This window comes from Littorina saxatilis, linkage group LG9 (assembly GCF_037325665.1).
Source record: "Littorina saxatilis isolate snail1 linkage group LG9, US_GU_Lsax_2.0, whole genome shotgun sequence".
In the NCBI taxonomy this organism is placed as follows: Eukaryota; Metazoa; Mollusca; class Gastropoda; order Littorinimorpha; family Littorinidae; genus Littorina; species Littorina saxatilis.
This window is the reverse complement of record NC_090253.1, coordinates 4,605,294-4,631,544: the sequence shown is the minus strand read 5'-3', so window position 1 is coordinate 4,631,544 and position 26,251 is coordinate 4,605,294. Positions and strand designations below refer to the sequence as shown.

Here is a 26,251-nt window from a genome sequence, read left to right as displayed (position 1 = left end):
GAGCATAAATGTGGATTTTAATTCTGTACATAGAGGCAGACACCTGAGGGAACCATAGCCAATATGTGACGTTATGGCTGGGGGGGGGGGGGGGGGGGTAGGGTAGGGTTAAATAATAATATTTCACAATGGCTCTGTATCAGGATTTGTTCAGAACACAAAACTCTCTTACTGTGCCAAATTTGGTATTTGTTAAAAGAAATGATCAATTTTGCGACAGAGGAGTTAGACTATTTGTTGAGAATGCTAACTGGAACACTTTGACTTTATGCATACATGTAGTCTCTGTTAGTGATGCATACAAACACACTACGTTAATTAATTTCGAGTTTAAAACTAAATCAAAGCACGAAACAGCAGTAAAAATTTAATCACCGGAGGAAAGTAAGACCTAAAACAACGAAAAATGAAGACGTAGCGAGTGGAAGGAGATTGAGATACACAACAAAGAAAAGAAACCTGTAGCAGACGACAATGAAAGTGCGCATGCGTCAATGTCATTCCACATGACCCCTAACCTCTCAACTCTGGCCTACAATGGCGGACGAGGAGATACACGAAGAGAAGTTAGCGCTGGTAAGATGAGTTTTTGTCCACGTTCGTGGGTTATATAGTCTATTTGAGCTTTTTATTGTCGACGCAAGTATTCTTGTATGCTATGGTATTGTTTAACGAGTTGAACTTTTGCCGTGATAAGTTTGATCGATACGTTTATCGTGGTGTTATTCTATGCCGTTGTTTATCACTAATAAGTAGGCCTAATATTAGTGACAAAACCTTGTTCAATCACTTGAGTGAAGACGAGTTCGGACTCATGTTCTGACTTTTTACGCAAAAAGTATTTGTCTAAATTTCTTTAAAATCGACACTCATGGAATCATTTGAAATATTAATAGGCGTAGGTTTCATGAGGAATGGATCTGAAAGATAACTTGATAAGACATCATGGATGTTCAACTTATTTCTGGTGACATTGGAGGGTGTGTTCAGTGATCTTTTGTAAACATGGAAGTTCTTACGCACCATGTGTGTAATCAGAAGAGTTGGCTACAAATATGACACCCAATTCGGGGGTGGGAATGGCCGGCTCGCTGTAAAATATGAACATGTATGTCGTTTATAGTATATTGCTTGCACAGGGGGTGGAGGTGGCGAGAAGGTTTAACTGTGCATGTGATATCATATCCATTATCGACAATGACTGAGAAACTTTGTCGGGTACTGAGGTAGTGGTGACACTGACAGCTTTAATGTTTATGGAGGCATGCAGTCATGCCGTTCTTCTTCGGAGTCATAAACTGCATGGGTCCTTTTGGACGTTTTAAGTTCAGCGAGGCATTGAACGTCTTTCTTTTTATCCAAAAAGTATGTCCTGACTTTGGAGTGCACGAAGATGCACACAGATGCACATAGATCTATGCACACAAACGAATGCATGCAAATTGCAAGCACACACATGCGCACACACACACAAATACTCACACACACATAGATGTGCTGCTTTTTGACAAAAGCACACATCATGGAACACTTTTAGATTATGTATAGGTCCTGGTTACTATACTTCTTCTTTGTAACCGTCTTCTTCAAAGATTGTTAGAACTTGAGCTTCTAGATTAGAAACATGACAAAAATCAATTGTGCTTCCTTGACAAGGAAATTTTCTCTTCTCCAACATCCAGAGAACACAGCTCGCACAATAGATGATTTTCACAAATAACTCTGTTGGCTTTGTATGGTTGTGGGAGAGTGACCTTTATTTGAAAAACCTCGTACAAACATTGGAGGGGCCAATCACTAGCGAGGGGTGTGTCGGGAACACTTGCATGTTTTCACATGTTTTTGACGCACCCCTCGCTATTGATTGGCCATTCCAATGTTTGTACAAGGTTTTGCAAGAAAAAGTAACTGTAAAAATGGAGAAAAAATACTTCAGTTACAAATTTTTAAAAATCAGTAAGCAACCTACGGACTTTATTTTTGTGAGCATTGTCATTCGAAACTAAAAAAAACCCATTCCCTCTCAGAAACAGTGTTTGAGCCTTAGGCACAAAAAAAATAGGTGTGGTTAAGGTAACATAGCCAAAAAAAATAGGGTAGGAAGGTAGGCAATCACTTTTTTCTTTTTTTTTAACTTTTTTTTCTAATGTGTACAAATTAAACCTACTCGACAGGGAAATAAGTGTGCGACTCGAGCGCTGTCGCTTTCATTGCGTTTTCTGCACTCGGTTTGTTTGGGTTTTTTTTTGTTTGTTTTTTGACAAATGTAATAAAAAGTTATAGGGTCGGCCCCTAAAAATAGGGTAGGTCGGGTTACCGTAACCACACCTATTTTTTTTTTAGGCCTTATGATATGCCTCATTAACTGCAAGTGTCTGAGACCATCTGTGGCAAAAAATATTAATTTTGGCTCCCACCAAGACTGGGGAGTCTCTATGGTGAGAATGAGCCAAACAAAGTCCATTCATGCAGAAATTACATCACCATTGTGAGAGAGAAAAAACCATGTCAAATGAAATATTATCAACTTGTCGGTCTGCACTGTCGCCAGTATGTTGTTTCAAGATTTAAGTCAGTGACAATTTCTAGATATTTCAGGTTAACACTAAACACTGCAGTACTGTTCAGGAAGTCAGGAACCGATGATACATTGTACAAGACAGCAAATAAAGTCTTGGGATGTGCAGTGGAACCCCCTTTTTAGACCCCCTAATTTAAGACTTCCTCCCTTTTTAAGACCCTGTTTTCTCAGATGTTTTGTTCATAACCCCTGAAACTGTACCCGCATTTTAAGACTCCTAGCTCCTTTTTCAGACCTGATTTTTTAAGATTTTTGGAGGTCTTAAAAGGGGGGTTCCACTGTATCAGACACCTTAATCCACGAAGTCATGTAGTAACTCAGCCTGTGATTGATTGATTTTGGGGGAATTAATGGGGTAAGGGCACTCCTTGGGGAAACCATCTAAAAGTAAAAGTGCAATTTTAGGACATTGGGACATGTGGGCTGTCTGTGGTATTGATTGAAGACTGCCCATTAGGTCACCCGAGTGTAAACACCAGAGAAACCCTTGGAAGGAAAGGCTGACACTAACTGTGACAAGTGTTCTTTTCCCATGCAATTTTTGAAGCTGAGAAATAATGTGTGTGTGTGTGTGTGTGTGTGACTGTGTGTGACTGTGTGTGTGTGTGTACAGTAATCGCCTGACACTGCATGTCAACACTAACTGTGACAAGTGTTCTTTTCCCATGCAATTTTTGAAGCTGAGAAATAATGTGTGTGTGTGTGTGTGTGTGTGTGTGTGTGTGTGTGTGTGTGTGTGTGTACAGTATTCGCCTGACACTGCATGGCAATTTTCCTTGTTTTTATAAGGACAGTACAATTTTGAGTCTTTGTTCCTGTGTATTTGTGTGTGCATGTGTACGTGTGTTTGCGCTTGCTTGCATGCTTTTGCATGTGTTCTCCTCTTTTTTATGCCCATAGCTATTGCAGCAGGTTTGAATGCATCTATTTGTGTGCCTCTGTTTTCTGACTTTACTGCAAGACTATAAGTCTCTAGAAACTATAGGTTTGTGAATGTGTGTCAGTGTTAAGTCCCAGAAGAGTACATGTACTACTTCCAGACCTCAGCCAGCATATCTATCCCTCACCAGAGAGCTCTTTATCAGATGAGTGCCAGAGAAGAAAATTAAGATTCTGGCTGGAGAGAACATACAGTACTGGCTCCCCTCCCAAACCTTTATTGATTTGTCCTCAATGTGTGAGGGCTAGTCTGAGGCCAGCTTAGACATGGTCATGGGCGAGTGTGTGTTAGAGAGATCCTTTTATTGGATTAGGCATCATTTACACGGCCAACGACCAATCAATTGCTAACAACAGCCCAGCATAGCTCACAGTTGTCCTGTTATTGGTAAGAGTGGGACTTCAGGATGTTTTAAGCCGTGAGTGGCTTGGTCATTGCTTTAAGGAGGATCTATGGTGTGAGGAAGTTGTTGTGAGAAATAATTTGAGTGGGATATTAATGTGCGTCTGTGTGTTTATGAGAGAGAGAGAGAGTCAGAGAGAGAGAGAGAGAGAATGACAATGACAAATTCTTTATTAACGAGGGTAATGGCATAAGCAAACAGGTGCTTTTTTACATCCAGCCCTCGCCCATGGGAGGGTTTAATCTAATGATAATACGTTTTAAAAATGTTGGAATATCAATTAAAGAAGTAATAAAAACAAACGACAAACAAGCAAACGATTAACAGACTAAACAAACAAGCAAAAATATATACAAACAAACATGACATTATTGTCAAAGGTATAATGAAAACAAGCAACAAAAAATGTGTGAAACTTCGATGGAAGAAAAAATCTGTGTAACTGAGGATCGTCAATGAAGCAACTACGTTTCAAGTAATAGCAATGTAGCATCGTTACATAAGTCATGTTATGAAATTAATTAGGTACATTTATCTACTGAAATGTGTAAAAGGTACAAATAACTTAATAAGGCATCAACAATATAAACATGTTCAGGCTTAGAACGAAATGTGCCATGTATATAAAGGAATGAGAAATATCTGTCTTTAAAAGTCTTGGCATTGGCAGAATGTTTGAGACCGCTTGGAAGTGAGAGAGAGAGAGAGAGAGAGAGAGAGAGAGAGAGAGAGAGAGAGAGAGACTGATTTGTTCATTTATTTATTGATTTATTGAACTCTCAGTCTCATACTTGAATTAAGGTGTTATATTACAGCTTTTCTTCACAAAACACAAATGTTGGACAGCTATATAACGAGGAATCAGAGAGAGACACAGGCTGACTGACAGAGACAGAATGGTTGTAGAAAAGGTCATTAGCTGCAAGCAGCTCAAAGATCAATTACTTACACTTACAGGCAGAAAATTACTTTTGGCAGTCTACGCGTGTTTTGTAATCCACTATGAGGTTAAATAATTGAAAAGCCAGGGCTCTGGTATGGGAGGAAAGCTGTTGGAGCCAAGGAAGGGAGTGAATGATGTTTTACTGACATTGGGTGTAGTAGCTGACAACTTCTTCTGGAGTTCTTCTGCAAGAGTCTGTTGTGAGATATTCACTCTGGCAGTTCTAACAGAGGCACAGTGGAACGTACCCCCTATTAAGACCTTCAAAAATCTGAGAAAAGGAGGGAGTCTTAAAATAGGGGTATATTTACACAGGTTATGAACAGAACATCTGAGAATACAAGGTCTTAAAAGGGAGGGAGTCTTAAATTGTTTTGTTTTTTAAAGGGGGGTTCCAATCTACATGTACATGTGTCAGTGTGATGAAATGACACACTGCAATGTAATTGGGACCAGCCAAAAGCTTAGTGTCCCCACTCTGCATGTGGTGTTTGATGAAAGGTATTACTCGTAGTTCAGGTCAAGATTATAGACAAATGAACGACATTTAGGTATATATATGATATCCTTTACTGGGAGATGGGTCCTCTGATGGGAGGGGCCTCACATCACAGGTACCACTGTACTTTTTCCACTCATGGTGCTCTTACTGATTTCTCTTAGATGGACCAGTTAGGTTCTACAGTAGTACTTAAAGGCATACTAACGCACTCCCGTGTTTACAAAGTGTAGTTTGCCCACAATCGATGTCAAACGCATCATAAGACCATATAATGACGATACGTCACCATGCGCGGACCATAATACATGCATTACAGCTTGTTCTAGCCTCTGAAAAAGTGAGGATGTCAACAAAGCCGCGGTGTTCTCTCCCTTGCATCAACGTTACATGTGTTGCCAAATCTATAAATAGGACGATCTAGATCAAAATGAAAATTCAAATATCTCAACATTTAAGGGGTCCTAGACCACAATATTTTGCAGGGAACTTAATTTAGTCTGTCTCCAGCTGTTGGTAAAGCAATTAGCGTGTATAGTCGAGTACATATGGCTTTAAAGAACAAATAATGAAAACTATGTCTATTAAAAAACAAAAACAAACAAATTGCAGAAACAACCTTTGGATTTAATTATACATGTAGTGTACTATAATAATCATTAACTTTTGAATGAAAGTAACCATTTTGTCGTACGAAATGAAATTAAACATACATTATGAATAGTTTGCTAAATATATTTGCAGTCCATGTAGTTTTGTAGGCGCAAAGGGCTGCCCTGCCCTTTACACATGTAGTTTAATGTGCGTGTGTCATGGATGCATCATAAATGTCAGATTTAATGACAAGCCAAAGTGAAGACATTGTCTGTGTGCAGTACTCGTTCTTATATAGTCACCTTCAAATTTCATTTTGCTGTGTGCCTGGGTTATTCCGGGAGCTGAAATGGCGCAAACATGTATGTGAAACTTATAAAGTTTTAGGCTACTAATTTGTTCCTCTTTTTAGCTTAAAATTCCAGAGGCACTAGTTAGTTTAGGTTATCCACAAGTAATGTCCGGTCATCAATTTCTCTCTCTTTTGCTCCTCTTCTGATCTTGCTCTTTCTCTCTCCGCCAATCTTTTGGATGTAAGTTCAGAGTTGCTGGAGGCATTTTGAGTCATAATCCAGGTCAAATGATCGGTCACCAGCGTTAGAAAATGACATAAATGACTATTAATTCTCTCTCATTACTCCATAATGTTCTTTCTCCTTTTTGTCTAAAGGAAGTTGGATTAGAAAGGGTGTGTTGTCTTCTACAGTGAAGTTAATACAGTGGAAGCTAGACCCCTTGTAAGACCCCCCAATTTAAGACTTTATACTTTTCAGATTTTCTGTTCATTACCTCTGTAAACTAAATATACCTCCTTTTTAAGAACTGGCACGGTTGGCCTAGTGGTAAGGCGTTTGCCCCGTGATCGGGAGGTCGTGGGTTCGAACCCCGGCCGGGTCATTTCTAAGACTTTAAAATTGGCAATCTAGTGGCTGCTCCGCCTAGCCTGGCGTCTGGCATTATGGGGTTTATAGTGCTAGGACTGGTTGGTCCGGTGTCAGAATAATGTGACTGGGTGAGACATGAAGCCTGTGCTGCGACTTCTGTCTTGTGTGTGTGGCGCACGTTAAATGTCAAAGCAGCACCGCTCTGATATGGCTCTTCGTGGTCGGCTGGGCGTTAAGCAAACAAACAAACAAAGAAAAAAAATCCTTTTTAAGACCTGATTTTCTCAGATTTGCGGAGGTCTTAAAAGGGAGCTGAATCCACTGTAGTTGAGGTTAGTGTACTAGTCTATTTCTCTGTGTGAGTGTCTGTGTGTCAGTGTCTGTGTCTCGGGTAATTGCTGTGTGTCAGAAATTACCTCTGATAATGTGTCCCCATTCTGTGTTTTTTTCATTCCTAGAGGCAATTAACAGATTGCTAGACTGTGATTAACAATTATGCAATACTTTCAAGAAGTACAATCTCACCATGCAGCCATTGATGTTGATAATTTATCTCCACTTGTTTGTCCCCAACTCAGTAACCCTGTCCATCTCCCAAAACATACTCACTTATTATTCAAACTCAAAAAACAAGATGGGTCAGAACATTAAATTCACACATCCAAAGCTATATCAGTATATGTATAGACCTCCTCCTTTCTGAAAATATATACAGTGAAAGACACCCTTTAACACTTTCGCGACGGGACACTGATAAATCAGTACCAGCGCTGACACGCCCATGGACGGGAAGCGCATTTTTCAGTACCAGCCATAGAGGGTACACGACTCGTGATTGCTTCCCGGTTTTTGAAGCTTGCAAATAAATTGAGTTGTTTCCCTTGATACACTTGGCGTCCCCTTCTGCCATTTGCAAATCCGCCTGATTTGTGTGCGTTTTTGAGGGAAAAAAAAATGAATGAAAGGCGAGCCTTGTCTCGGGAGGAGATTCTCCGGATGTTGGACCTAGAGGATCCCAAAGAGCATGATTCGGACGTATCGTTTTCGCCTCACGAAAGCGATACAAGCAGTGAAAGTGAGGAAGAAACAGTCCCGTTGTTGCTAGTACGAGTCGGCAAACTACACGTGGTTGGTGGTGATACTGCTAGACGAACATGTATCTTGGAATCGTGCAGGAGCTATGGGGGCGTGGCAGCACTGATAACAATGGATGGCTGGAGCCTTCAAATCCTTTTGGAATTGTTCATAGGTGTACAGTTGGTACTTTGTTGTGAAAATGTGACTTATATTCAATATGGATTACCTAGACATCATTTGGTGAGTGTTAGATCTACAGTTTTGTTTCATTTGAGTCAGGATGCTGTGAGTGAATGCGTGATTTGCTTGTTTTTTTCTTTGTACTGTCTCCTTATTTCTGTGTACAATGTTAACAATATTTCAGCTAATTCATAGGTTTTACACCTTGTTTGGTTATAACATTATTTATAATACTTTCTGTTAAAAAATAACTTTTAAAAAAAGCAGTAGAAAATAAAACACACACAAAAAAACGTTAAAAAACACAAATTATCCCCCTTTCACCCCCCTTTCACCCCCTTTGCTAAAACAAATCGCGTGACAAACTTATAAATAGCACGACTGAACTGGGCATCCATTTTTGAATTAGTACACAAAATTTGGTGGTGATTGGACTTAATTCAAGCTTGCTAGACAGATTTCTTTACAGTTACTGATTTTTGGGAAGTTTCTTGGTGGCAAGCTTGGGCAGGCAGGACGTAAACGCCGTGGCAGTGCTAGTCACAATAGTGTTAAAACACCGTGAATTACAGTCACGGTCAATCTCCTTTTTAACTTTAAGACCTTGATTTTTCTGATTTTCTGTTCATAACCTCTTGTAAATTGACCCCCATTTTAAGACTCCATCCTTTTTAAGACCTAGTTTTCTCAGGGGTTTTTTAGGTCTTAAAAAGGGGTTCCACTGTATCATGTCTGATACTGATATCGACACTGAGCTAAGATGAACTGGCTCATTTGTATGTCATTGACAGATATGTTTTTTCAAATTCAATTCATAAGTGCATGCAGACATGTTAATCTTCATTCTTTCAGTTAACTGTTTTAGAATCCTTTTCAACATTCCTTCAGGATGACAGTGGTATTAACCCAGTTCATCTTAGCTCAGTGTCACCTGCACACCATCGTCATGACTTCAGGATGACAGTGGTAATTTAACCCAGTTCATCTTAGCTCAGTGTCACCTACACACCATCGTCATGACTTCAGGATGACAGTGGTATTAATTTAACCCAGTTCATCTTAGCTCAGTGTCACCTACACACCATCGTCATGATTTCAGCTTTGCATCTTACAATCCCTCAGTCCTCCTTTGAGACTTAGATTTCTTTTCAATTTGACATTGTGTGTCAGGGCAATATATTATTGCTGAGAAAGTACCTCCACAAAGAGAGAATCAGGCCACAGTTTTCTTTGAATGAAAAGGCAACGTTATTGCTGCTACGGTGGAACCCCGGCCTTTTCTTAGACTCCTTGATTTAAGACTATTTCCCCCTTTTTAAGACCGTGATTTGTCAGATTGTCTGTTAAATAACCTTTCAGTCAGTAAATGTAGTCTGCATGTACATTCATGTCATTTTAGGACTCCATCCTTTTAATGACCTGATTTTCTCAGATTTGTTTGAGGTCCTAATTAATAGGAGGGCTCTACTGTATTACCTGTAGAGGGCTCTACTGTATTACCTGTAGAGGTCTTTTCCTCACAATTATACCTGTGGAGGTCTTTTCCTCACAATTCTAATAGAGTCATTCCGAAGACTCTTTTACTTTGTGAAAAGGCACTTCTATGATTGTCTTTGAATGCAAAAAAGGATTACTTCCAGAACTGTTTCTCAGCATTCCTTAATGCGAACTGTCGGGGAAACTAGTTTAGGATGGACATTAAACCTATTGAGTCTAATGATTTTTTTGTTTGAATGGGAAGATTTAAATAAGTCTGCTGCACAATTGTCTTTTGTTCCCATTCTGCTAGAGTATTGGAATAATAATTGTTCTTTGTGGTAAATGTACTTGTCTTGGAATGGAGGCATAGCTGCATGTATTCTGTGGTCGATGGCTTCTTGTTATTCTACACACCTCGGGAATGGAGGCAAGCTGCATGTATTCCCTGGTCGATGGCTTCTTGTTATTCTAACACACCTCGGGAACTCTTGCACGAGTAGGAAAAACAACTTCAACTTTATTTTACAGAGAGATTTTGGACAAGTACTTCTTGTTTACACTTCTATCAGTCTCTGTGTGTGCAGTGTAGTGTGTGTGTGTGTGTGTGTGTGTGTGTGTGTGTGTGTGTGTTTGTGTGTGCAGTGGCATGTGTGTGTGTGTGTGTGTTGACTAAAACGGCAATTTTCTAGAACACAAAGAGAGATTTTGGCAAAACAGTCAAGGGATTCAGATCAATGATATCTGAGTTCTCAGACAGTGTTTCTGGAAATAGAAAGTGTGCTGGAAAGGAACTTGCGGATGAACTGTGTCGAAGTTTTCCTAAACAAACTAGCAGTATCAGACAGCAGGAGAGATTGGCGCGTCTGTGGCCTAGTGGATAATCGTAAGGTTGTGAGTTCAAATCCCGGCCGCGGCTGCCTCGTGGGTTAAGGGTGGAATCTTAATATGGAGGTAAATTTACAGAGGTTATGAACAGAACATCTGAAAAATCAAGGTCTTAAAAGGGGGAAGTCTTAAAAGGGGGAAGTCTTAAATTGGGGGGTCTTAAAAGGGAGGAAGTCTTAAATTGGGGGGTCTTAAAAGGGGGAAGTCTTAAATTGGGGGGTCTTAAAAGGGGGAAGTCTTAAATTGGGGGGTCTTAAAAGGGGGAAGTCTTAAATTGGGGGGTCTTAAAAGGGGGAAGTCTTAAATTGGGGGTCTTAAAAGGGGGAAGTCTTAAATTGGGGGGTCTTAAAAGGGGAAAGTCTTAAATTGGGGGGTCTTAAAAGGGGGAAGTCTTAAATTGGGGGGTCTTAAAAGGGGGAAGTCTTAAATTGGGGGGTCTTAAAAGGGGGAAGTCTTAAATTGGGGGTCTTAAAAGGGGGAAGTCTTAAATTGGGGGGTCTTAAAAGGGGGAAGTCTTAAATTGGGGGGTCTTAAAAGGGGGAAGTCTTAAATTGGGGGTCTTAAAAGGGGAAAGTCTTAAATTGGGGGGTCTTAAAAGGGGGAAGTCTTAAATTGGGGGGTCTTAAAAGGGGAAGTCTTAAATTGGGGGGGTCTTAAAAGGGGGAAGTCTTAAATTGGGGGGTCTTAAAAGGGGGTTCCACTGTACTCTTACATAAATACTGTACGCAAGGAATTTAATTTTGTACCCTTTTTATTGTTAAATCTGTACTGAGGTAAACAGATAGATAAATATATAATCCTTCAACTAAATCAAAGCTTTTAATAGCTATATTACTAGAGTGTAACTTAATTGGGGGAAAGTTTGGTGGTTTGAGTATTCGATTTATTCCCACTTACCTGTCTTACATTCAGACAAGTACAGTCTCGGTTAGCGCAAGCCCAGGGTCTCTCTCTCTCTCTCTCTCTCTCTCTCTCTCTCTCTCTCTCTCTCTCTCTCTCTCTCCCTCTCTGACTCTCTCTCTCTCTCTCTCTCTCTCTCTCTCTCTCTAGTCTCTCTCTCTAGTCTCTCTCTTTATATGATGCTTTTCATTTTCATTTTATGTTATTGAAGCCTGAATGTGTGACATTTTATGTGTTTCAGAGGGCCGAGCTAAAATGGCTGCTGAGAGAGGAGGTACATTCTGTGCTGGACGACATTGGATACACACTGCAGGTAAAAAGAGACTGGTTCATGTGGATTATTTTATGGTTTGTTTGCCTGTTTTACTTTAGTGGCTTTTTTACTATGTGTGTGTTAGTGTGTGTGTGTGTGTGTATGTGTGTACGTTCTGTTCACCTGGTTTTATTAGTTTTATGGGCCTGTTTTAAATAGTGACTTAATTGTTTACTTTGTGTGTGTGTGTGTGTGTGTGTGTGTGTGTGTGTGTGTGTGTGTGTGTGTGTGTCTGAGTGAGAGTGAGTGTGTGTGTGTGTGTGTGTCTGAGTGTGTGTGTGTGTGTGTGTGTGTGTGTGTGTGTGTGTGTGTGTGTCTGAGTGAGTGTGTGTGTGTGTGTGTGTGTCTGATATCACGCTTAATCATGTGTACTGCATTACCCTTTTGCATCCTAAATCATTTGTACTTTCTTTCCAGGAATGTCGCAGATGTTTCCCAATGCCCATAAAAGGAGAGTCGGACGGTGGGTATATTTCCTCCCTGTCATTCTTTCTGTGTGTTTGATTTCATTTACTACAGTGGATGTTACGCACAAAGAACAACATGTGCAATTTAGTCATGTTGTTTTGTCCACTCTGTGTGATGGCTGAAATGGGACTGCACTTAATAGCCGCATCAGTGGAATGAAAATCCTATCAGATCAGATTTGTTCATGATTACATCATCTCTCGGGTTTCCTGTAAGCTGTCACCAAAGGCTGACAGGTTGACGCTAAAAGAACTCACACAGGCAAGCAGCACACAAGAGGAGTAATATTTTTTTTATTTTTTTAATTTTTTTTTTCATTGCTTCATTGTTTCAAACGCAGACAGATAGATGCGCAGACAGACAGACGCATCAATTGATCAATTTGATTGATTGGTTGATCAATTGGTTGAGTGGTTGATTTATCATAGGTTGATTGATTTGTGCAGGATCAGCTGGCAATATGCTGGGTAAGAGTTTAAATGGCGATCTTCATGGCGACCATCACTATCAAGGGATCACCCCTTCCAACCCTCCACTGAAAATACTTCTCACCAGTGCTTCGTAAGGCGCCTTCTTGTTTTGTTTTATTTTCTTGTTGACATACAGGGATGGCCAAATCGTCTGCCCGATCGCCAGGGGCGAGTAAAAAAATCCGCCCGGCTAGTAGAAACCTGCTGGCAACTCGCCCGGCTGGCCAGTGAAAAATCTGGTCAAATACGACCCTTTTGGTTGTCATATCGAGTTTCAAAGCCACATAAACACCGCAGATGCAGCAACTGTGGTATGTACCGGGCCAGCGAAATTTCTGGCGGGCTAGTGACTTTCTTGAAGTTACTTACCCGCTTGTAGAGTTAAAATTGTGATATTTGGCCATCCCTGGACAGAACTGTGTGTGTTCTTAACACAGCTAGAATTTGTTTCTTCTTCAGTCTTCTCTGTTGGCAGAAGTTATTTTTAAAAATAATTGTTTGATTTTTTTTAAAAATAATGGAGTTTTTAGGAAGTTTGTTAGTCTAGTGACTGCGTTCTGACATGATTCTACATCTGCTGCCCCAGTCGTTTATCAAGTTGACTTTGCAGCAGAGGTCTATTCTGCTAAACCAACACTGCTGTGTCACAGTGCTTAGCTGTATGTGGTAACACCTGTGTTGTGTTACTGTGAGTGTTGTTCCCAGCCTAAGAGAACAAAAAGTCAGTTTTTTTGATTTGCTCTATTATTCCAATGCTGGGAAATTGATGCCACTTCCTACCAGTGGAAAGCTAGCAGCAACAAGAGTCGCGCTACCCAGGTGTGTGCGCGTTTGGGTGTAATCAGCCACCTGCACTTACGTCAGAATGAGCGTGGTGACACGGGGGTGGGACATGGAAACCGTCTCTGAGTCAGCACATAAAGTTGACTCATGTTCGTCCCTGCCGGGATTCGAACCTGTGACCTTATGATCACAAGTGCAGTGCTCTACCAACTGAGTTACCCGGTAGTTGGACCTGGACAGAGAATATGTGTCGGTCCAAATGTCCTCGCTTTGTTTGCTTGGTAGGAACATTGATGGCCAGAAGACCTTTTACATGTCAAAACTATTGGATGTTTGACCGCTTAGGCGTCAGACCAATGGCAATGCATCAGATCAAAAAAGTATGCGTCGATGACCGAAGACAGAGGCCTCCAGGGAACCACACTGGCGTTAGCTGTCAGTGTGTCAGTAGGATTTGATGGTTGGTTTGTATCGCTTTCAACACAGCCCTGACCTCAATGTATTGTAAATTGAAATGTAACAGGCCTGGATCATATTGTGAAAATGACAAATTTAAAAAAATAATGTTCACCTAAAATCTGCCAGTGGGTCATTAGGATTTTATGGAACAATATGGCACTCTGAAATCACTTTAAACACAACCTTGACCTGATACGCAAATAATATTGAGCAAATATAAGATCAGAGGATCAAAATAAAAACAGCTAGTGATGTTATACGCAGGAGAATTGGATCAAAATGTGTTGCAGCTATGAGATACTGTCACAAGTGCCTTTGAACAGTTGTCCCACTATCCCGTATTCTATTTTTAGTTTGGGATACCCTGTCTATTTGTAGAGATGGTCAAAGGGCATTTGTATCACCGCGTGTCGGCCAAAGGTAATGGTGGTTGGGGGCTTGTAAGATCCTGTGCTTCACAGTGATACTGTATAATCTGACATCTGCTTTCCTCGGCCATTTCTCAAGTCATTGCTAGCGCAGTAGACTTTAGCTATTGTTGAAACAACAATGTCACACGCTTTCCTTCTTTGCCACTACTAAAGCAAACGTGTGCAAGATTGTATGTTACACGCTTTAGGAGCATGGCAAGAACGGATTCAAACTCAAAATCGTCCCTCCAAAAGCCAAAAAAATGCACACACGACTTTTATTTCTCCTGCTGTTATCGTTTCTTCTCTTTGCAAATTCTTCAACGCTCAGAATACTGAAAACGGCATCCCAGACGACAGTACTGTTTCCATACGCGAATTTAGCTTCCCTTGGAAAGTGGCTCGCTCAGGAGGCCTGTTAGTCTGACACTATAAGGACAGAGTTCTGAACATAGATGACAAAGATTCCGGAATGAACAAACATTTCGCGGATGCAGACACAGAAAGACGTCATGAAGAATTCGATGCTTCAAAAGATACAGACTGTGACGATGACTGTGACGTCATTCACATATACCGAGACGTCATTCACAGTTGTTCGGTCACTTCCGTCAAAAAGTAGATCTCTCCACAATGGCTGCTCCTGTGTTTAGGTTTGTCAAGCTTGAGTATACAACACGTGTTTGTTCTCTCCTCTGTTGAAGCTGTGAGACATAAATGCTATTCCGATTTGGTCGTGTGACAGAGTTTTCTTCCACACTCGATTAGCTGATGTCTAACTCAGCCTGACGGCTTCGTTAGACAATCAACGTAATCTCGTGTGGAAGAAAACGTCTGTCACACGACCAAGTCGGAATAGCAGGTAATATTGCCCTCCCCCCCCCCCCCCCACCCCCCCCCAGTGCTTATTCACAGCTGTGCATGCTATATCCGTTTGTAGTTGGTGACTTATCTGTTTATGTATACAGCATGTAAATGCTTATGGGCACAGCTGTTCTTGTGTGTGTAGGTGGTTTCTGTTACAGTGCCATCTGACGTCTGTTCTGATGCAGAGACAAATATTGTTAATATCCGTTAACCGTTAATAACACCTTTTGTGTGATGCTACATTTTTTTTTTCATAGGCATTGGTGGGTGCAGGTGGTGGTACATTGTAGCAATAAATATACAAGAAAACAGCTTTTTGTATTCTTTTTTTCACATGCCATTTTCAAGCTAAGGCCAAAATAAAAAATTGTCTGTTTCTGGTAACATGGCTAACAAAAATAGGGTCGGTAGGTAGGGATTTTTTTATTTTTATTTATTTTTTTTTTTTTACCCCAAATGTAGACCAATAAAACTAACTTTAAAAATCGCGCAAAGAGACTGGATTCACTATACATAGAGACAAGACACTCAACACATTTACAAATCGTCAGCGGACTTTCGTTTTCACATGTTTTTGTTGTTCATTTTCTCACCCTGTCCTTTACCACCAAAAAAAATCAAAAAAAAAAGTTTAGGGTCGGCGCCGAAATTTAGGGTCGGTCGGGTGACCAGAAACAGACAATTTTTTTTTTTGGCCTAAGACAGATGCTCTTTTATTTTGGGGGCTAAATCTTTCTTGGGGCAGATGGTTTTGCAAGTTGGACTTATTTCAGACTCAATGTCAACTGTTTGTTGTTTTGTATGTGTTTGTTTTGTTTGTTTTGTATGTGTTTGTTTTGTATGTTTTGGTTTGTTGATGGATTTGATGGATCTTTGGAAAAAATTTGAAAAAGGTTAGGGTCAGCGACTAAAAGGGCTGGGAATCCTGAAACGAGGTGTGTGTGCATGTTTGTGTGTGTGTCTTTGTGTGTGTCTGTGCCAGTGTGTCTTTGTGTGTGTCTGTGCCAGTGTGTCTTTGTGTGTGTCTGTGCCAGTGTGCGTTTGTGCGTGTGTGTGTGTGTGCATGCATGTGCGTGAGCATGTAATTGGGCTGGGAATCCTGAAACGAGGTGTGTGCGCATGTTTGTGTGTGTGTCTGTGCCAGTGTGTCTTTGTGTGTGTCTGTGCCTGTGTGTCTTTGTGTGTGTCTGTGCCTGTGTGTCTTTGTGTGTGTCTGTGCCTGTGTGTCTTTGTGTGTGAATGAGCATGTAATTGTTTTTTTGGTTTTTTGACTCACATGCGAAGCAAAAGTGAGTCTATGTACTCACCCGAGTCGTCCGGACATCCGTCCGTCCGTCCGGAAAACTTTAACGTTGGATATTTCTTGGACACTATTCAGTCTATCAGTACCAAATTTGGCAAGATGGTGTATGATGACAAGGCCCCAAAAAACATACATAGCATCTTGACCTTGCTTCAAGGTCAAGGTCGCAGGGGCCATAAATGTTGCCTAAAAAACAGCTATTTTTCCCATTTTCTCTGAAGTTTTTGAGATTCAATACCTCACCTATATATGATATATAGGGCAAAGTAAGCCCCATCTTTTGATACCAGTTTGGTTTTCCTTGCTTCAAGGTCAAGGTCACAGGAGCTCTTCAAAGTTGGATTGTATACATATTTTGAAGTGACCTTGACCCTGAACTATGGAAGATAACTGTTTCAAACTTAAAAATTATGTGGGGCACATGTTATGCTTTCATCATGAGACACATTTGGTCACATATGGTCAAGGTCACTTTGACCCTTATGAAATGTGACCAAAATAAGGTAGTGAACCACTAAAAGTGACCATATCTCATGGTAGAAAGAGCCAAAAAGCACCATTGTACTTCCTATGTCTTGAATTAACAGCTTTGTGTTGCATTACCTTGGATGACCTTGACCTTGGGTCAAGGTCACATGTATTTTGGTAGGAAAAATGTGTAAAGCATGTGAGTCATATGGGCTTTGCCCTTCTTGTTTTTTTGGTAGTGTGTTCAGTTGCAGTTGTCATTGTTGATAAACTGGTGTTTGATGCTGTTTCAGTCCCACAACACCCGGGGCTTTGTAGTGTGTTCAGTTGTCATTGTTGATAAACTGGTGTTTGATGCTGTTTCAGTCCCACAACACCCGGCACTATGAAGTGTGTGGTGACGCTGAACGGTGACAGTATCTCTGAAGCGGTGAGCCATTTTGTTCAAAATGTGTCTTTATGCATCTTTCTTTCTTTATTTGGTGTTTAACGTCGTTTTCAACTACGCAGGTTATATCGCGACGAGGGAAAGGGGGGAGATGGGATAGGGGAAAGGGGGGAGATGGGATAGAGCCACTTGTTAAGTGTTTCTTGTTCACAAAAGCACTAATCAAAAAATTGCTCCAGGGGCTTGCAACGTAGTACAATATATGACCTTACTGGGAGAATGCAAGTTTCCAGTACAAAGGACTAAACATTTCTTATACATACTGCTTGACTAAAATCTTTACAAACATTGACTATATTCTATACAAGAACCACTTAACAAGGGTAAAAGGAGGAACAGAATCCGTTAGTCGCCTCTTACGACATGCGGGGTGCAGAGAAATAAGGATGTGGAAAAGAAGACTTTTGGTAAGTGAAATAAAGGTGATGGATCCAGTCAGATAGAAATAAGACAACAAGAAAAGAATTGGAAAACTGCAGGGAATAGTAGGGAGAGTTTTCTTGGAAGGAAATATAGGTGAAAGGACTGGTAAGGCAGAAATAAGACAAAAGAAGAGAAGTAAAGGAGTGGGGTAGCTTAGTATAAACACTCCCGCCGCGTGAAGGCGACCCCATGGGAGCGTCTTTATGCATGAGTGTTTGCATTTGTGCATGCCGGTGTGTGTGTGTGTGTCTGTGTGTGTCTGTGTGTGTGTCTGTGTATGTGTCTGTGTCTGTGTCTGTGCCTGTCTGTCTGTCTGTCTGTCTTATCCATCGGTGAGTTTTCATGTCTGCCTGTGTGTTGGGCTGTCTGTCCATCTATCTTTTATGCCTTCTCTTTGTAGAATTTTCTTGAGTACCTGCATAAGTGTATGTGTGTGTGTGTGTGCAGATGTGTGTGTGTGTGTGTGTGTGTTCGTGTGTTCGTGTGTGTGGTGGTGTGTGTTTATGCATGCATGTGTGTGAGTGCTTGGTGCGTGTTAGTGCCTGTGTGTGTGCGTGCTTGCATGTGAGTGCTTGGTGAGTGAGGGTGTCTGTGTGGTGGTGTGTGTGTGTGTGTACGTGTGTGTGTTTTCATGCAAACCGGTTTGTGTGCATACTGTCACAGGTCTTTTTCTTATTTTTTCGGTTACTTATAATACGGATTCCTTCATTTTCAGGATATTGTTTTCAAACACAAGGACAAAGGAAAGGACAACCAAAACTACAAAACAAGTATCATGCCTGAGCAAGAGTGGAAAATTCAGCAGGTAATATCAGTCTTTTACCTGCTTCAGGTTTTATTTCAAATGTTTCAGTGACAAAGAGATTTTTTGCTGACCTAATTTTGCAGAAAAAGATACATGGCAGTTTGAACATTAATTTTGCATTGTAAATTTAGAACTCTAAAGCGTAAAACCAGACCTGTTTACCCTTACGATTTTGGCGTAATTTATTACGATTTTCTGAAAAAAATACGCCATTCCGCTATCCGTGTCAAGACTACGATTTTCATAAATAAAAAAATGTAAAAAAAAAAATTAAAATTTTTTTTTTCTTTTCTTTTTTTATCTATTCACATGTTTGGCATTGTTTTTTTCAATGGCAAAATGGGGTGAAAAAGCACAGGACTGACCAGAGATCATGTCTGTCTGATGAGACGCTGGAGAGCCTTATTCTAGTGGTGAAGTCTCGCCCTCACTCATTCGGCAAGCGCAAGTACAGTAGAGAAGCGCTTGACACACTGAAAAAGGCCTACTACGAACAAAAGAAAAAGAATCAGTGATGCATGTGCTTTTGATGTGATCTTCTTTGAAATTATGATGACTACAAAAACTGACTGATGTGTGAATGATGGATATATGTGCATGATTGCGTTTCGCAGACACAGTTGTCATGTGCGTTGTAATTGGCGACGAATGCTGGATGATTACTATTTTTGTGCCAGGATTACTATTTTTGGGGCTGAGCATTACTCCAAAACACTTATGGGGGTAAACAGGTCTGTAAAAGTTGTAAGTGATTAGTAATGCTTAACATTAAAATTAAAACACAATAAAAAGGGCAAGTGCTTCGAACATAAAATGCGTTTGTTTAAGTGGTTGCGATCATTTGGGATTTGGCCTTTGATTAAAACCTTGCATTTTGTGTTCCGCTTAGAGAACAATGTGTCACAGAACAGTGGTTTCATTGATTTCCCAGAGGTGCTAATGTTTTTTCCGGTCTGCTGAACGCATCACAACATGAGCAGTGGAATACCTGTGACCGCTCTTCCAATGCATGGTGTTAGTGCCGAACCCTTGTCAGCTAAAAATCTGCCATTTTTCCAGTTAAGATTAGCAGTGGAACCCCCTTTTAAGACCCCCAAATTTAAGACTCTCTGTAAGTTGACCTCCTTTTGAGACCCCTACATTTAAGACTCTCTGTAAGTTGACCTCCTTTTGAGACCCCTACATTTAAGACTCTCTGTAAGTTGACCTCCTTTTAAGACCCCCAAATTTAAGACTCTCTGTAAGTTGACCTCCTTTTCAAGACTGTGGATCCTCCTTTTCAAGACTGGATCCTCCTGTTTTAAGACCTGATTTTCTCAGATTTGTGTAGGTTCTACTGTCTTTGGTGTAGTGTCCGTTTGGGAGAGATTTGTGTAGGTTCTACTGTCTTTGGTGTAGTGTCCGTTTGGGAGAGATTTGTGTAGGTTCTACTGTCTTTGGTGTCGTGTCCGTTTGGGAGAGATTTGTGTAGGTTCTACTGTCTTTGGTGTAGTGTCCGTTTGGGAGAGATTTGTGTAGGTTCTACTGTCTTTGGTGTAGTGTCCGTTTGGGAGAGATTTGTGTAGGTTCTACTGTCTTTGGTGTAGTGTCCGTTTGGGAGAGATTTGTGTAGGTTCTACTGTCTTTGGTGTAGTGTCCGTTTGGGAGAGATTTGTGTAGGTTCTACTGTCTTTGGTGTAGTGTCCGTTTGGGAGAGATTTGTGTAGGTTCTACTGTCTTTGGTGTAGTGTCCGTTTGCGAGAGATTTGTGTAGGTTCTACTGTCTTTGGTGTAGTGTCCGTTTGGGAGAGAATGATTTGAGTGTGTCTTATTCTAAGTAAAAGGGGGACTGGAGTATGATACAGTGGAACCCCCCTTTTAAGACCCCCGAATTTAAGACTCCCTCCTTTTTAGGACCTTGTTTTCTCAGACTTCCTGTTCACAACCTCTGTAAAACTACCCCTTGTTTTAAGACTCCCTCCTTTTTAAGACTCCCTCCTTTTTAAGACCCTTTTTTCTCAGATTTGTGGAGGTCTTGAATTGGGCGTTCCACTGTAAACTGTTTGAAAGTTACGCTTCGTACAATTAAAGTGGTTGGCTATGTCATGACAGTTTACAAGTCAAGATGATTTTGTTAAGTTGAAATTAGCTAGCTTGGGGGAAAATGTGCACAAGACAGTTGTTACTTGTACTGTAGTAAAAATGTAAAGTGTCACTGTGGTGACATTGTTCGGTCAAAATCATTGAAATTTCGGTCACACAGTCTTTGACTTGCTCCGAACTAGGTGATTGCATTTCAGCCTCAAAGCTTAAAACTGATTAATTAGTTTGCTACTTAAAATTCCACCTCAAATTTGAATTGAAATAACAGACACAAGCTTGATTTCATTTTAGTCTTTATTACCCTGAATCCAAAATACAATACAAATATAAAAAGTTGAAAGGTGTCGGAATATGTGTATCCTGTCTCCATAAAGTTACAAAAATAACAAACAAACAGACTTTCAGCACCCTAGAAAAGAACAGAAAAGGACTCAACACCTCAGATATGTATTGATCTGCAAAAATACAGAGATAAAAAGTTGAAAGGTTTTGGAAAAGGTGTATCCTGCCTCTATGAAGTTACAAAAATAACACAACAAACAGACTTTCAGCACCCTAGAAAAGAACAGAAAAGGACTCAACACCTCAGATATGTATTGATCTGCAAAAATACAGAGATAAAAAGTTGAAAGGTTTTGGAAAAGGTGTATCCTGCCTCTATGAAGTTACAAAAATAACACAACAAACAGACTAAATTTACCACGCTTGAAAAGAAAAAAAAGGACTCAACAGCAGCTCTTTATTGATCTGTGCAATTTGTGGAAACTGGTGGACCTGAAACAAGGTGCATGGTTGTGGCTGGCACCGATACAAGCCCAGTGACATGATGCTATGGCTAATTGAGTCCATTCCGCCTAATGAAACCATGTCTCGTGCAAGTGGATGTAAATGACAAGCGGTTGGGAAGCAGGGGTCTCATGGTAATTAATAGTTAGCTCCCTGGACAGAGGAACCTCCCGTTTACGACCTTCACAAATCTGAGAAAATTGGGTCTTGAAAAGGAGGGAGTCTTAAAATGGATATAAATTTGAAATAACAGACACAAGCTCGGATGAGACGAAAAACCGAGGTCCCTTCGTGTACACTACATTGGGGTGTGCACGTTAAAGATCCCACGATTGACAAAAGGGTCTTTCCTGGCAAAATTGTATAGGCATAGATAAAAATGTCCACCAAAATACCCGTGTGACTTGGAATAATAGGCCGTGAAAAGTAGGATATGCGCCGAAATGGCTGCAATCTGCTGGCCGATGTGAATGCGTGATGTATTGTGTAAAAAAAATTCCATCTCACACGGCATAAATAAATCCCTGCGCCTTGAATAAAAAATAAATAAAATAAAAAAAATACCTGCGCTTAGAACTGTACCCACGGAATACGCGCGATATAAGCCTCATATTGATTGATTGATTGATTGATAAATTTACAAAGCTTATGAACACAAAATGTGAAAAGGCAAGGTCTTGAAATGGAGGAAATCTTACATTGAGGGGGGCTATAAAGGGGGGTTCCACTGTAATGGAAACCAAGTGAGGAAATAATTTGTTAGTGCTGTCTCAAGTTGTGTTGGAAAAACTTCTTGCTACATTTGGTTCAGTTGAAATGTGTGGGTGTTATTTCCTCTGGCCCCTTAAAATGATATCAATAATAAATGGGCGGAGATGTAGCTCAGTCGGTAGCGCGCTGGATTTGTATCCAGTTGGCCACTGTCAGCGTGAGTTCGTCCCCACGTTCGGCGAGAGATTTATTTCTCAGAGTCAACTTTGTGTGCAGACTCTCCTCGGTGTCCGAACACCCCCGTGTGTACACGCAAGCACAAGACCAAGTGCGCACGAAAAAGATCCTGTAATCCATGTCAGAGTTCGGTGGGTTATAGAAACATGAAAATACCCAGCATGCTTCCTCCGAAAACGGCGTATGGCTGCCTAAATGGCGGGGTAAAAAACGGTCATACACGTAAAATTCCACTCGTGCAAAAAACACGAGTGTACATGGGAGTTTCAGCCCACGAACGCAGAAGAAGAAAAATAAGAAGATATCAATAATAATAAAAGGGGTGTTTATATGGCGCAAATCCTAACATTTATTTACGAGCGCTTTACATTCTTGCACATGCAATTTAGAAGTTTTTATTATTTTTACAAATAAGCAAATAGACAATGATGCACGTGCAGTAGCTTTCTTTTAAGACCTTCACAAATGTGAGAAAATCAGGCCTTTAAAACAGGAGGGAGTCTTAAGATGGAGGTACATTTAGAGAGGCTATAAGAAGTAAATGTGAGAAAATCAGGCCTTTAAAACAGGAGGGAGTCTTAAGATGGAGGTACATTTAGAGAGGCTATAAGAAGTAAATCTGAGAAAATATAGGTCTTAAAATGTGGGAATATTAATATAATAGAAACCTTAATTAAGTCTTACATTGGGGGGTCTTAAAAAGGGGGTTCCACAGTATCATATTTATTTGATTAAGACATTTATTGTGTGCTCCAGGTTCAAGATGCTGCCAATCACCTTCAAGAGGCGTTGCAGATTGCCAGCCTCAGAGAGCACGACTACCAGTTCAGATCCGCACAGGAGGTTCTGCTGGTGAGTCAGGGGTATTTCGAGGATTGAATTGAGCTCACATCAGATGACAGATTGCTTTGACCCCCGTTTCTTTTAGGCAAGCGTTGCGTGCGGCTAGCCTCTCGCTTTGCAAGACAGCGAGAGCGTATAGGAAACAGTTGGATGGCTAGCTATGCAAGAATTAAACACCAATGAATGATACTGAAAAGGTTGTCTGCACTGGTCGGTAAATAGCCATGAACAGCCAATCGGATTGGCAGCTGTGTGGCCGCCATTTTTTTTCTCGTGTAACGAACACCTCCAAGGCACGCTTGCCTACTCTCGCCAAATCCTAGCGTTCCTCACGGCAAGAATTGCCCACGAAACGCTACATGTACTTCCTCGCTTCACTCGCCAAATTATTCTCCCATCAAAGAAAGGGAGGGCGCATGTTGCATGCCAGCCCTACTCATTTTGAAAGCCAGCTTTAAACTAAGAAAATGGTCCCAGTTTGCTCAGAAATTTGAGAGGGAAAGATGGGCATAGGGGTTCTTTGTTTTACACAAAAGTTGTCCTTACAACAAAACTTTAACCCCTTCACTGCCCACCCCGTATGTAATATGTGGTCATTTTCGGTTTGTCCTACGCCCATAACCGTATCTCATACGTGGGATTTGTGTCAACAACATTTCAGGACATTTCTGAAAACTAAATGAGAGGTAACCACTGTCCAAGTACTTGTAGGGGTTCTAAACACATTTCTTTCCCATAGACCGTTCGAATAATGCTGTTATACTGTGGCAGTGAAGGGGTTAAACAAGAAGTGTGTTGTACTGTTGTTTAGAAGCAGTTTTCCTGTGTTTTCTATTGGTAAGCAAGTTAATTTTGGCACTTTGTGTGTGTGTGTGTGTGCAGTTATACGCATGATCCGGTGCATTTTGATTAATTTGATTTCATAATGTGTTAACATAACTATACATGTAATTATTTGTGTTGCTGTGCTATAATAAATTGCAAGACTTGTTATTGTTTTCCTTGACAGCTGCTAGAGGGCTTGAAGAAGAGTGTGCAAGCATGTCGCATCTGTCTGTCAACCCCCAAACGAAAATCTTTACAAGACCTAGTCAACAGCAAATCCAGGGTCAGTATTTATGAATCGGTGTGTGTGAGCGTGTGTTTGTGTGTGTGTGTGTGTGTGTGTGTGTGTGTGTTTGTTTGTCGGAGCATGTGTGTGTGCTGGTGCGTTTGTTTGTGATACTTCCTTTCCCTGACATCATTCCTAGTTCTGTATTAAATCACTTGCACAACACATCGTTTCAAACCTTTTACTGTTTTGTTAGTTTGTGGTTGTTAAGATGGATATACAGCTGTATTTGTTGTTGTTGCTTAATGTTTTCTTTCTTTGTTGTTGTTGTTGTTGTTGTTGTTGCTTGTTTTGTTTATTTTGGGAGGAGGAAGTTTTGAATGAGATAATGAAATGTTTGTATATTTCCTTGTCTCTCATCAGGAAATATTCAGCCCTCCAATTCCACAGAACGTTGCCTTGTCATTCTACATTCATGGGTCAAAGGTGATCCTGGCCATATACCATTTACACATCAATGGTCAACAAAAAATGGACGTTTCACACAGGATACAGGTTGGACTGCAATGCTCACTTTACTGTAAACAGTGTGTGTCTGTGTGTGTGTGTCTGTCTGTCTGTCTGTTTGTCTGTCTGTCTGTCTGTTTGTCTGTCTGTCTCATTGTCTTTTAAGGATTGACTGCCTGATTGCATACAAGTCTGTTTGTTTGTTTGTCTGTCTTTCAATTTATTGGGGATTTAAGGGGGGGGGGGGGGGTGTCTTTCAGATCTTGTGTGAATCGGTATCCATATGATTATGTGTGTGCATGTGTGCAGCTCTCTAGATGGGCGCCTCTTTCATATTGGATGTGTTGCCCGTGTATGTTTGCTTGCTTTTGTATGTGCCTCTTAGAGTCTTACTTTTATTCTTTATAACTGATGCATGTACAAATTTCAGTAATGCTCAGAAGTTAGAGGGAAACAACTCATTTTAAAGTGTAACTTAAAAAGATGGTAGAGTTGTATTTCTTGTCTTTCCAAAGCTTTCAGTCCTGACTATGTAACAACTTTTGTGAGGCAAAAGACGATGTTTGGAAATAAACTTGTCAAGATTTTCAACGGTCTGGTAGAGTAAGAGCCCCTTTTACTTGAACAAGGTTTTTGAAAATGAGGCAGATTATGTACCACGCTGCTGATCAACTTTTTCGTGCGATCGGATCGAACAACTAACTCTGATGTGTATGTTATTCAGCTCATGCACAATATGATACCTGTACTCTTTTCTTTTGAAAATCAGGGTTCGCAAGTTTATCAGAGTGCCCAATTTGTTGTGGAAATGATCGCTGTCCCGTAATGATTGCTTACAATGTGTTTTGATTGAGGTCACGTGGGTTTAGGAAAACACATGTGCTTAGCAAACACTTCCATGAGTGACAGGGATGGCCAAATCGTCCACCCGGTTGCTAGGGGCGAGTAAAATATTCGCTGAGCTAGTAGAAACCGCCTGGCAACTCGCCCGGCTGGCCAATGAAAATTCCGTCAAATGCAACCCTTTTGTTTGTAATATCAGGTTTTAAAGCCATGCATATATAAACACTGCAGATCAACTGTGGTATGTTACTAGGCCAGCGAGGCAAGTGTCTTTCTTGAAGTTACTCGCCCGGCTGGCGAGTTAAAATTGTGAGATTTGGCCATCCCTGAGTGAAGCGTGGAACTGTGAACATCAGAAGGACTGTGCATTTAATGACATGTGTGTGACCTTGACATGTGTGTGACCTTGACATGTGTGTGACCTTTCAGATGGAAGCAGCTGTCCAGTGGCTGAATGAGGCGGTCATCCTTTTCACTCTGGCACTACAGCAGTGTCAGCAACTTGTAGATAAGGTGAGTAATTCTGGCTCTTGTATAACCCCAAAGAAAAAGATCAGAGATTCCATTTCCCTGACCAAGTTTCATTTTACCTCCTGATCCTAGAACTTT

The 26,251-nt window shown here is 40.7% G+C and overlaps 1 protein-coding gene across 1 annotated transcript in view; it reads left to right on the top strand.

The window, feature by feature from the left end:
- Positions 1 to 533: 533 nt before the first annotated feature.
- Positions 534 to 26,251, top strand: part of LOC138977345 (protein rogdi-like) — a 27,785-nt gene continuing 2,067 nt past the window's right edge. The window contains exons 1-10 of the mRNA XM_070350247.1: positions 534 to 576; positions 11,607 to 11,678; positions 12,096 to 12,141; positions 12,593 to 12,707; positions 17,273 to 17,336; positions 18,493 to 18,582; positions 23,155 to 23,250; positions 24,251 to 24,349; positions 24,716 to 24,847; positions 26,072 to 26,155. Coding sequence (XP_070206348.1) covers positions 538 to 576; positions 11,607 to 11,678; positions 12,096 to 12,141; positions 12,593 to 12,707; positions 17,273 to 17,336; positions 18,493 to 18,582; positions 23,155 to 23,250; positions 24,251 to 24,349; positions 24,716 to 24,847; positions 26,072 to 26,155 — 837 coding nt within the window. The 5' untranslated portion in view covers positions 534 to 537. The remainder of the gene's footprint in view (positions 577 to 11,606; positions 11,679 to 12,095; positions 12,142 to 12,592; positions 12,708 to 17,272; positions 17,337 to 18,492; positions 18,583 to 23,154; positions 23,251 to 24,250; positions 24,350 to 24,715; positions 24,848 to 26,071; positions 26,156 to 26,251) is intronic.